The sequence below is a fragment of the Ceratotherium simum genome, chromosome Y (genome assembly GCF_057802395.1).
Source record: "Ceratotherium simum simum isolate JZ-2026a chromosome Y, ASM5780239v1, whole genome shotgun sequence".
Classification (NCBI taxonomy): Eukaryota; Metazoa; Chordata; class Mammalia; order Perissodactyla; family Rhinocerotidae; genus Ceratotherium; species Ceratotherium simum.
In genome coordinates, this window is record NC_141941.1 from 13,313,712 (window position 1) to 13,325,698 (window position 11,987).

The 11,987-nt window shown below is 50.0% G+C and overlaps 1 protein-coding gene across 1 annotated transcript; it reads left to right on the forward strand.

Moving 5' to 3' along the window:
- Window positions 1–1,998: 1,998 nt before the first annotated feature.
- Window positions 1,999–11,680, forward strand: LOC147911681 (testis-specific Y-encoded protein 3-like; the record flags this gene model as incomplete). The annotated part of the gene is made up of 5 exons (XM_087427842.1): window positions 1,999–2,565; window positions 3,206–3,283; window positions 3,410–3,521; window positions 3,613–3,758; window positions 11,610–11,680. Coding segments are annotated over exons 1-5 (974 nt in total), but the record flags the coding sequence as incomplete, so codon positions are not given.
- Between the last annotated feature and the right edge of the window lie 307 nt (window positions 11,681–11,987).

The window sequence follows — 11,987 nt, forward strand, 5'->3', positions numbered from 1 at the left end:
GTGAGGAAGACTTACGCTGCCGTCTAGGGACTCGAGGCCGTTGCTGGGCCTTGGGGTGCAACCCAGAGACTGCGGCCGATAAGAATGTGCCTGGAGGACAGAGCTTAGGCAGAGGGGAAGCCCTGTCAGCCCTCTTGAGCCATTTCACACGGGGCCCAGTGAGTGGCTGTGTGTTCCGAGGAAAGGGCCCATGGAGTCAATGTCCCGAATCTGATCTTCCCTCGATGTGGCTGCACGAGGGCCGGCGGACTTGCTACTCCTTTTCCCAGACAGTCTCCTCATGGATTCGTGAGCCTGCAGCCCCCGCTCCACTAGTGGTCTGAAGACAGTTGTCTGTGACAGTCGGCCAGGGCCTTGGTCTTCTTCTCCCCTTATTCTGGGTGATTCTGCTTCAGACCCGCCTGCCTTCCTGTCCTTTGGTGTGCGTTTCGAGTCTGCGTTTCTCTTTCTCTGCCTCTGACCAGAACACGCTCTGTCAGCTATCTTCCATTTTTGCATGTCTAAATGTCACATCCTCATGTCCCTATCCATCTCTGTGTTGGCCTGTCTGCGTCTCGTCCCGGGTGCTGGGACGGGTTCTGTCCTCTGGTCCCAGTGAACCTGAAGTAGTTCTGAATCCGGGGACATTGACACGTCACCCCGATTCTACATGCTCTCCCTCCATATCATCTGAACATCACATTCCCTGGAGAGGGGAGCTTTCCTAATACGTAGGCTGCAAAGAATACCTGACCTGTAGGCACGACTAAGAAAGGCATAGGCAGAGAGACAGATGGGCAGCCTTGTGGTTTCAGGAAATCAGTGAGACCCTGCCTGACAACAAGCCGCCTTAGCACATGAAGAGGAATGCTGCTTTCTGCCAAAGGGACCCACAGCTGTGGTCCCCAGAGAAGGGAAGCTTCCCTGAGTGAGCACCAGGATGGTGGCTCTGTGTGTGTTTGGTAGCACCTGCTAAAGCAGAGGGGAAGGGAGTTCCCCTTATCGTTGCCGCCTCCCCTTCGATGGCAGATTTCTTCACAAACCTTGTGGATGTGCCCTTTCTCCAAGACACTGTGTCACAGAATGCCCAAAGCTGTGTACCTTTGGACTGTTTGTGGTCCAAGGAGACAGCTCTTTAGTGCGGTGGACGGGAAAGAGAGAGGGAGAGGGAAAGAAAGAGGGAGACAGGCAGAGAAGGATAGACCCAAAAGAGAGGGAAAGAGAGAAAAAGAGAGGGAGAGAGGGAAGGAGAAAGAGAGAGCGAGAGAGGAAGAGATAGGGCGAGGTGGAGAGAAGGATAGAGAGACAGAGTGAGGGAGAAGGAGAGAGAGACAGGGAGAGAAGCAGACGGAGGCAGGCACACAGAGCACTGGGGGCTTTTCTCAACACAGGAGTTCACCTCTGAGAAAACTGGGGCAGCCAATCCGCTGTCAGCCAGAGACCTTCACACTCTCTCTACCCGGGAACTAAAAGATCCTTTGTACTTAGCGATTCTCCCCTGCGGACGCTTTCTTTCCTCGGGTCCTTTGTGAGAGATCCGTGAGGTTCAGTGGTGGCACAGGAGATAGAGGAATGCAGTGTGCCCGTGCGAATGGCTGGTTCGCTTTCTCAGAGGCGAAAAAGGAGGAGGTGTGCACCTTGGCAGCGCCGGCCTCGCTGGAAGCATCCTCCACTGGGAGGGTGGGCGCTGAGGCGGGCGGCCGGCCCAAGTTGCCTGGCGACGAGGGGCGGGGCAGTGCAGGGCGACGCCCACTGCCCGCTCACTGATTGGGTCGGACGGGCCGGGCCGCCTGGGCGTGGCTCGAGCTCCTTCCCGCCAGGAGCTCCGCCAGTCCTGGCTCCACACAGCCCTGCCCGCGCGCCCCCTGCCTGCGCGCTCTCAGAGGCGGCAGGAAGAGCCCAGGCGCCCAGCGCGGGTGCTGGAGCGCGGGCCGCTGCTGTGCCTGGCGTGCCTGGTTGGGGACCCGGAGCTTCGACCTCCGGCTCTTTGGCAGCTGCCGCAGCTGAGGGCCGGGCCGCATGGCCAGTGAGGTGTGGTGTGGGGAAGGCGAGCCTCCCCGGGAATCCTGGGCGGCCTCCGTGGTGGGAGGGGTCCTTGTGGTGGCGGGGGCCGGCGGGCCTCCGGCTGGCCTGGGCGGCGTGTGGGTTGTGCCGGCCGGAGCTGGTGGGTCAGCTGAGGAGGCGACGGTCTTCAGCGTGGAGCCTCGGCCCGAAGCTGCGGCCCCTGACGAGAGAGAGGAGAATGGGTTGGGCGAGGACGCGGGGCTGCTGGTGGAGGACATAATGCAGGTGGTGGAGGTGGTGGCGGAGGAGGACAAGGAGACGGAGGAAGACCACGCGGTGCAAGCGGAGGAGCCGGAGGAGAAGCCTGAGCAGCAGGAGCAGGAAGAGCCCGAGGCGGGTCTCACGACGGCGCGGTCCCCCCTGGAGACACTGGAGGTCCTTCAGTTGGAGCTGAGCTCTGAGAATGCACGAGCCAGCAGGGCCTACTGTCGGCTGAAGCGCAAGATCCGTCAGAGGCGGAAGCACCATCTAAATCGGAGAAGGGCCATCAAGCAGAGCATCCCTGGCTTCTCGGTTAAAACTGTAGCCTAGATACTGTAACTCAGCTGCCTTAGTGTTAATGCGCCCATGGAACAGGAACATAGAGGAGGGGCAGTACAGTTATAAAATATACATGTTTGAGAAGGGCCTGAGTTTGTAGCCACTCTCTTGCAAATCTGATCTGGCAATTTTGTGGTCATCCTTATTCTTACAACAACCCTGAAACAGCGCTTGGGGTCTAGCATCAGAGGTTCAAATCAGAATTATGAATAGCACAACGGGCTCATCCTAGAAAGCAGGTAGTTTATGTCCATGTTCTCCTCAGAATAATGCTGCAGGAAACGGGGTCTGAATGCCCATTCTCTTCCATCTCAGCAAAGAATGCTCAATGTCCAGAAATGAGTCTATGTGTTGCAGCCCTGAGCACGCAAGGATCAGAGTGAGATCAGGATCTCTCAGGAAACCCTGCCTCCATGTAACAGATACAGATATTAACTGTATCTGTGAGTGCACAGATGGACACAACCCAAGGGTCCCAATGGTCCTTAATGCAGTCTGTGTTGAATGAATGGGACTAGGGCCGAGGAGGAGAAGTCAGGCAATGCCAGGTGTCTCTCCAGACTTGCTGTGTTGTCCTAGCCTTTTCACCTCCAGCGTTTGAAGGTTCCTTGACCTAGAGCAGTTTGTGAACCATGCCCAGATGTCAGCCATGATCAGTGAGCAAGATGAAGACATGCTTAGCTACATGATCAATTTGAAGGTCAGGCTGGAGAGACTGAGGCTGGGGCTGGGTTAGGGTAGGGGAATGGATTTAACCCTGAAAACAGGAAAACGGTATGTCTCTTCCAAATAGAGTTCATCCTCCTCCCCCACTTTGTCCTGGCAGGTGCAGGAACTGAGGCACCCCAGTGATTGCTGCAAGATCATGTTGTTCTTTCGGAACAATCCCTACTTCCAAAATAAATTGATCATTAAGGAGTATCTCATTAGTGACACTGGTAGGAGATAGCTCCCTGGATGGTTGGTAGAAAGTCTGGGTTGAACTTGAAACATGACCCAGCCCCTTCTCACATACTCCTGTTCCTGCAGGGTATAGGGTGTCTCATTCCACTCGAATTCAGTGGTACCAGAAATATGAACGTGAGGCCTACAAGCGCAGGCACCGCAACAGCAGCCTTAACTTCTTCAACTGGTTCTCTGACCACAACTTTGCAGGATCTAGCAGGATTCCTGAGGTGGGGCCTTACTGGCAAATAACATGGATGACCTCAATGGATTCATAGCTGCTTAGGATTGGGATCTGAGTCTTGCCCTGTCCTGTTTGCCTTTCCAGATTCTCAGTGAGGCCCAATCCCCTGCAGTACTACCCCAGGGAGGAAGGCAGCAGGAGAGGGAAATGAGAGGAGGACGTGTCGGTGAGGAGCCCCATGGCTGGGCACTAAAGTGTGTGTTGTGGGGTCTCTGGGACACTGGCATCACAAATGGGGAAACTGAGGCTCAGCGGAGTAGAGGGTGTGACACTGGGTCCTAAGGGCATCAGGATGAGACAGGAAGTCTGGAGAACTGCAGTGCAAAACGGGTTCTGACAGGAGAAGATGAAGGCAGATGAAGCGGCCTGAATGTGCTAAGTCACTCAGAAGCAAAGCTGAGTCATTAACTCCACTCCTCTGAACTGTCATTCCATCATGAGGAACCACATCCTCGGCCCCCCTACCACCCCATTACATTTTGGGTCTGCTGATGTTCCTCCTACCACCCTTTCTAGAAGTGTCTGTGAATCGTCTTGATGCAAAGGCTTCCGCCGCTGTCCCACCACTTGTCTTTTTGGATCACCACGGTCATTGTCTAAATTTCTTATGCATGTCTTTTGTCTCTCACAGCCATACTGAGTATACTGGCCATCCTGCAGAGCTTACGGAGGACAGTTATTAATACATGCATGAAGGAAGCTTAAGAGATCACAAAAGGGAAGTGACTGTCTTTCCTGGGCAGGGCCTTGAAATATTAAAAGAATCTTTAGTATTTCCCCGAGATGATACGTTTTTGTGTGTCTCTGTTCAAGGGAACTCCCAGACCTTGAGATGAATATGATGGTGTGTCACACTTTACCTAAAATTGTAGCAAATAGGGCCTGCCTGGTGGCATGTTGCTTAAGTTTGGCGAACTCTGCTTCAGCAGCCCGGGGTTTGGTTCCCAGGTCGGATCCTGGGCACCGACATATACTACTCATCAAGCCATGATGAGCCAGTGACCCAGGTACAAAATAGAGGAAGGTCCACACAGATGTTATCTCAGGGCCAGTCCTGAGATAACAACTCCTCCAAAAAGAGGAGGATTGGCAACAGATGTTAGATCAGGGCCACTCTTTCTGGTATATATATATATATATTAGAAAACCTAAGAAGCCACTTGAGATAAAGACGAAGGGACAACGTGGTTCTCATGCATGAAATGTATGTGTCTGCATGTTGTTTGTGAACAGGATTGGGGTGAGTCAATGAATAAATCATGAAGGATTTTTAATTTGCTGCCTGGCAATTACCAGTCCGTGGGAGGGCTTGGCTTGTCAAGTTGTAGAGAGAGGTAAGCCATGCTTTGGGATTGCCTCTGAGAACACTATTCTTGCTAAGGGGTGGGGGCTGGGGAGGAAGAAGCAATAAGGGAAGAGTCTGTTAATTGGGCTTATCATTTTTCCAAGGGAAATAAGAAAGTCCAAGCAAGGGCCTGGTGAGCCAGGGGCTAAAACATCCAGTACTCGATTTTGTGGGGGTGATGGTCCTCCAGGTATCCTCCCCATTGTCTATGCTCAGACACAATGACTGTGTACAATACGGACAGAGTCTTAATGTCCATTTCATTGTGGGAACAAATGCTGCCCTCCTTAGATATACGGATGCACAATCTTTTGCTGAAATAATTGGCCGTTCAGGGCCAGGGTTCCAAGCAACATTTCAGGAGATGGGGGCATAAGGCGTCAGTATGGAGGGACTGTGGGAAAGGGAGACAGAGTCATGTGGGAAGGCAGTAATGATGTTGCGTTGTTTCTCCAAAAGGTGATCAGCTGAAATGAAAAACTGCTGTGGAAAAGACACAGCTTTCTTCATCTCTATAGGACCTCATGAGAATGCCATTGTTTTTCTAAGGGAACTCATTTTGGGTACGAGATGCAAACAGAAGTGACAGGAGCGGGGAGGTGGGGGTGTTAAACATGCAGTTGCCAGGCCATGCACAAATGTGTTCTCCGTCCATGATGACGCTATTGTTACTATTCCCACTTTTAGATGGGCTTAAGCCATTTGCCCAAGGCCCTTAATCAGGTGAAGACCCCAAATGTAAACAATACCAACAGGAGTACATTTTTCTCATGAGCACTCCAATGAGGATGTGCCCTCCTCGCTGAATGGCTGTGCACAGAGGGTTTCAACCACACAGGCACTGTACATTTTCTGAGGCCTGCTCCTCATTCTGGGCATGAGGCCAAGAGAAAGACCTGGGGGGTACAGAGCAGGTGTTGCAGGCCTCACCCAGAAAGCGGTGAGTGCTTAGAGCACTCCTTCTCGAGTGGGCCTCTGCTTCCCAGACACCTCTATCTACAGACCAGGCAAAGGACACTCTGCCACAAAGGGAGTGGGGCGATTCGAGCCTTTGCCCCACTGCAGTCTCCCCTATTCCCAGATGAAAAGGCTCCAACATGAGCATCCCCGAGAGGGATGAACTGACTGGGCATTTATTTCTGTCCCACATGGACTCCCCAACTCTGAAGCTTTTGGGAGAAGAGCTATCTCTGCAGCAGCTCCTTCCAGGATGCGAGTTAGGCAGTCCAAGTCCATGGTTGCTTTTTGTCTGCTTCACTATGCACTCAAAGTCTGCTTTTAGTGGGTTTGGACTTGAAAACCTGTAACCCTGCTTTGCCCCTTCTAGGCTGGAGACTTCTGAGGCTCTAGAAGGGAAGGCTTGGCCTTCTCTGACTGCTGTCTCCACCACCACCCCACACACACTGCAGAAACTGGTCTTCTCCTCACCCAGAAGTGAGTACTTGGGGTCTTAGTTCTTATCTGAGCATGTGACTATGCATGGCCTTCTGGTTAGCCCCTGTACAGGGTAGCTCTTCAAAACCTTTATACCTCCACATATTTCCTTTCCAGCCTCAGAGTCCCTCGGCATTTTACTGTTTCTCTTGCTCTCCCCATCAATCACTTAACCCTCTCGCCCAGCAGCTGTGGCTACCATATGTCTGTGTGTATTCATATACGGTATATGTCCACATATGCTGACTGGAGGCCACGCCAATGCTGTCACCATCCTGCATGGTGAGGTGGGGTGCACTAAAATGATCCTCAAGAAAGCTGCAAATAGGTCAAAAGCACAACAAAGATGTTTTGAGAACAAGGTCTATATCATCCTGTACAGCACAGGAAGGCATAGCAGGATCCTGATGCCCTGTCCAGCAAGCTGCCTCTGAGCTGAGGCATGGGTGATGCTAGGCCAGTCAGCAAACACACCCTAACAGTCTCCTACCACAATTTAGCATCTTCTTTCTTCATTAAGCACTGCCCTTGTTCTTGTAGGGTTTGTTGATTAGATTTCTGATTTGGGGCAGAGTTGATTCTCACAGCTGTGGCCAGCTTAATCGTTGCTCTCCTGTAGATACCAACCTTCAGAGTCCCCTACTCCACCATTTGTGGTCCCTCCATTCAGTTTTAAAAGACACATCCCCAGGGTGAAAATCTTGGCCTACTTCTCTCTTGATTGTGGGTAGGAAGTTTTCATCTTTCTAAGCCCTAAAGTCCTGCCCTGGTTTTGGATGTGAATATCCAACTTGCATGGACCCAGCTTTTTTCCTCCTTGAATACAGGTGTGAGAGTCCTGCTTTATAACGGCTGGACTTTGTTGTATAATTCACACACTTTTCTCCCTTGTAACTGACGTGGGTTTTCAACTCCATAAACACAGGCCTTGACTGTGGGCATGGAAAAGACATGAGCTTTGTGACTATAAAACCTGGCCCCTTCTTCCCTGGGTATGAATACAAATCCCATGGCCATGTAACCCCTGGATTGCTGTCTTCTTGGATATGTTGTGACCTTCCTGCTTATAAAGGGCCTGAAGTTCTTCTATCTTGGTGTGGACTGGGCTCGCTGGCTCTGTAAACCCTCTGCTTCTCCATGCTGAAATCAAATATGAGTTTATTTGGTTATAAGCCCTGCTATTATTCTGTTTTGATTTAGGACATAGCTTCCTAGGTATATGGTATCTAGCCTCCTCGATCCATGGATGTGAGCTTTATGGCTGTTGACACTCTGACAGCTCTCATTCTTGGTTATGGACAGGACTTCTCAGCTGTGCAAACCCAGTTCTTCTTCCTTCAATATGAATGCAGGCCCTGTGACTGTATTAATTTGCACTCTTTGTTTTTAGGATATTCATGTGAGTTTCCTGGCCATATCAGTCCTATCCTGTTTTCTTAAGTGTACGCATGAAATTCCCGTTTCTTAAAACCTCGAAGTGCTTTTAAGGTGGATGTGGGTGTTAAGGACACACACCCTGTACTCTTAGCTTGGGGAAGACTGCATGCTGCTTGGCTTGCAATCCCAGTTCAACTGTCTTGAGTATGGATAAGAAACAACAAGCAGTATAAACCCTGCATACCTTCACCATTGCCATGAGCTGAATTGCACACCTCTCACTAATTTGTATGTTGTAGCTCTAACACTCACTGTGATGGTGTTCAGAGATGGGGCCTTTAGGAACCAATTAGGGTTAGATGAGGTCACGAGGGTGGGGTCCTCACGAAGGGATTGGTCTCCTGACAAGAGGAGCCACCAGAGAGCTTGCCCTCTCTTGCTGCCATTGGAGGGCACAGCAAAAAGGTGGCCTTCTGAGAACCAGGAAGAGAGCCCTCACCAAAATGTGACCATGATGCCACCCTGATCTTGGATTTCCAGCCTCCAGAACTGTGAGAGATAAAGTCATGTTGTTTAAGCCACTCAGTCTGAGTTACTTGGTTTTGTCAGCCCAAGCTGACTAATACAACCCTGTACTTTGCATTTAGATACTATGCAAACTCTAGCTTCCTTCTTCCTTGGGTGTGTGTGTGTTTCTCGGCCTTACACTACCTGTTCTCTTCTGCTCTAAAATGTGGGTGTGATCAGCCTCGGCCTCATTCTTCTCTGGACCTGAGTCTGACCTCTCAGACTTACAAACACTGCACCTTCTTTTTTACCCACATGTTCACATGGTCATCTGACCCCTCACAGCCTTCTTCGCTGGATATGGATGTGAGTTGGCTGCATTCATCATGTCTTCTTTTTTATTGTGGAAAGTGGACGCATACTTCATGCGTATACAAGCCATGACGTTTTCTTCCTTGGATAGTGATGCACGCTTTCCTGCTGTACATACGGCCGTCCCCTTCCACTTTGGAAAAGGATGTGAACTTCTGGCTGTATAGACACCAGTATTTGTGTTTCTAGGCTACGCTGTGTGCTCACTGAGTGAATCAACTGGGATCGCTCTGTGGGTTTCTGGACTGTACATACCGTGAACCCATTCTTATTAGAGTGTGGAAATGAGTTTCTGAGCCACATCAACCCTTGGTTCCTGTTCCTTGAATGTATTGCTACTTTCCTTCCATGACAAATCCTGTTCCTCCTCTCCTGGATTTGGATTCCAGTCCCCTGTTTTGTAAATCCAGCCTCCTACTTTCATGGATGTGGATGGGTGTTTCTTGGTGAATAATGCCAGGTCTCATTCATTTTACATATGCATGTGAACTATCCACCTTCCTGCTTCTCACTTATGCAATTGACTATCGTGTTGTAAAGTACTCTGCTCGTGTACTGTGGATAAGAGCCTCTCTCTTGCATAACATGTGACTTAGATTTCCTTAGGAATGGATACAGCCTCCTGTTTGTATCAACCTTGGCCCACTTCTTCACTGGACATCACTGTGATCTTATTCACCACATAAATTCTGGACTACTCTTACATGGATATTGATGTAAGTTTCCAAGTTGAGAAACCCTGTCCTTCTGATTCTTGAATATGGAAGCATGTTTGATCCAAATTACCCTTAGCCTCCTTCTAATGTTGCTATAAATCAGTTCATCACACTTGCAGAATCTTAGGCAGAACAGTCCCCAGCCATCTTCATTTTTGCATGTGAATGGGAAATAGGGTCCCATAACCACGGGCCACCTTGCTTGATTAGGAAAATGTGCATCCCTTCTGAGTAGAGGTTTAACTAATTCTTCATTGAATATGGATGAGAACATCACACCTTTATAAACACTGTCTTTGTTCTTCCTTGAAAGTCAACTCAAGCTTACTGGCTATATAAGCCCCAGGCTCTTTCTTCCCTAGACATCGGTGTACATATCAGAGCTAAATAAATTCTGTGCTAATCTTACATGAATAATATTATGAGTTTATGGGTTGTAGACATCCTGATCTCCTTCATTCTTGTGTATGTTATATGGGCCTTTGTCTGCAGAGTCTCTGAAAGCCACTTCCTTAAATTGAGATTGTGAACTTCTGACTGTATCAACACCAGCATGCTTCTTCCTTGGATGGATGAGAGCTTCCTGGCTACTTATCACTGGACTCCATCTTTCTTGTGTATAACATGAGTTTCTCCTTTACATAAACCTGGCCTCTTTTGACCTTGCACATGGATGATATCTTCCTAGGTAGGGCAGGGCCTGACAACACCCTGGCCCACACTGGAGGAGCTGGACACCCTTCTGGTACAACTGAGCACCGTGAATGCCTGAGCCAGCAGGGCCTAGTCTTGTCTCAAGCACACAATTGCACAGAGGCACACCCACGCCATGGAATTTGTCTGTGTGGACATTCCAATGATCAGTGCAAAAACACAAGATCCTCAACAAGGTCCTTTGTACAATGCCTGTGGTCTTTGCAGGACACCAGCTCAAAGGCATACTCTTGCTGGCTGCAGATTCTGTTATCCCAAGGCCCTCCACACACACACCTGTCCATTGCATTTTTTGAGCTCACAGGAGCTCCAAATGCTCTCACGTAGGCACATGTGAATCCAAAGGAGCTCATATAGACACACGTCATCAGAAAGACCACCACACCTCCTCACAGAGGCCTGGACACCGCTGCAGGAGAGCCAATTCAGTTCCTCCAGACATAAGCAGTGCCATGGCAGCATCCAGTGCACAGAGAAGAGATAGACATAAGGACGTCCCGTGAATCACACTGTCCCTGTTCAGCATAAGGTGTACATGAGTCCTGTAGACCCTAAGACAGCCTCTGATGAAGGGTTGCCATTGCCTGGGTCCTACGAGGGTGGGCAATGCCAGGAGATCTGGGAGATGTCTGACGCCAGCCTCTGGTTGCTCTCCAGACGTGCATTGCCTGATTCTTGGTTTTCCAGCCCTAGACTCTAAAGATTCCTTGACCTAAAGCAGATTCTGAACCACCCACAGAGGTCAGCCATGATGACTGACTAAGATGAAGACACACGCTTGCGTGATCAATTTGGAGTTCAGGGTGAGGAGGCTGAGGTAGAACTTTGAGTGGAGAAGGGGAAGGGGAAATTATTTACCCCTGCAGATGGGCCTGGAGAGAGAACTTTCTCTCTGTCCTACATTTCACTCAGGAAGGTGGGAGAACACGGTCTTCACCAGAATTCCTTCAAGATCCTGTGACTCTTCCAGGACATCCCTACTTCTGGATGATCATTAATTATTGTCAGATTAGCTTCACAGTTTAGAGGTGGCCCACTGTGGGGATTGTGGTGGGGGTGGGACTTAGGACAACATGATCCAGCTCCTTCTCCACATCTTCTTCTTCCTCCTAGTGGAATGTGGACACAGGTGTTTCATTCCCCTGCAATCTAATGGGTCTGGGCTATGAAGCTGGGGCCCAAGCTTCAGGCACTACGCCACCACTGTTATCTTATTCCAGCTGGTCCTCTGACCACAAATTCCCAGGGTCTTATCTGACAGGACTCGCGAGGTACGGCCCTCTAGGCAAACTGAGAAATGATGTTGGGCAGTCCCCAACTCTTTGGAAAGGTGTCTGATTCCTGATCTCACGTGTTCTGTTTCTTCTACCAGATAATCGGCAAGGTCCTGGAAATCAGTATTCTAATTGCCTTAGGGATGAAGACAGCAGGAGAGGTGAACAGGTGAGAAGACAGAGGGTGGGGTATGTAATTACAGGCTTCTGGTAAGTGAGACATTCATCATTCTGGCTCAGAGGAGACAGGGAGTGACTTGTAGCATCCAGGCAGTGGACTGAGACAGGATCACTGGAGATTTGTACTGCAAACAGGTTGTAGACCTGTTTAGAAATTTAAGAAGCTTAAGGTTCTTAAGTGGCATGCTTACCCATGGTCACTCAGAGAAGAGCAGAAAACCACTTCTTGAACTGTCCATTCCATGGCCATCAACCCCAGCCCCTGGCCTCCTAGCACCCCCTTAAATTTTGGCTCA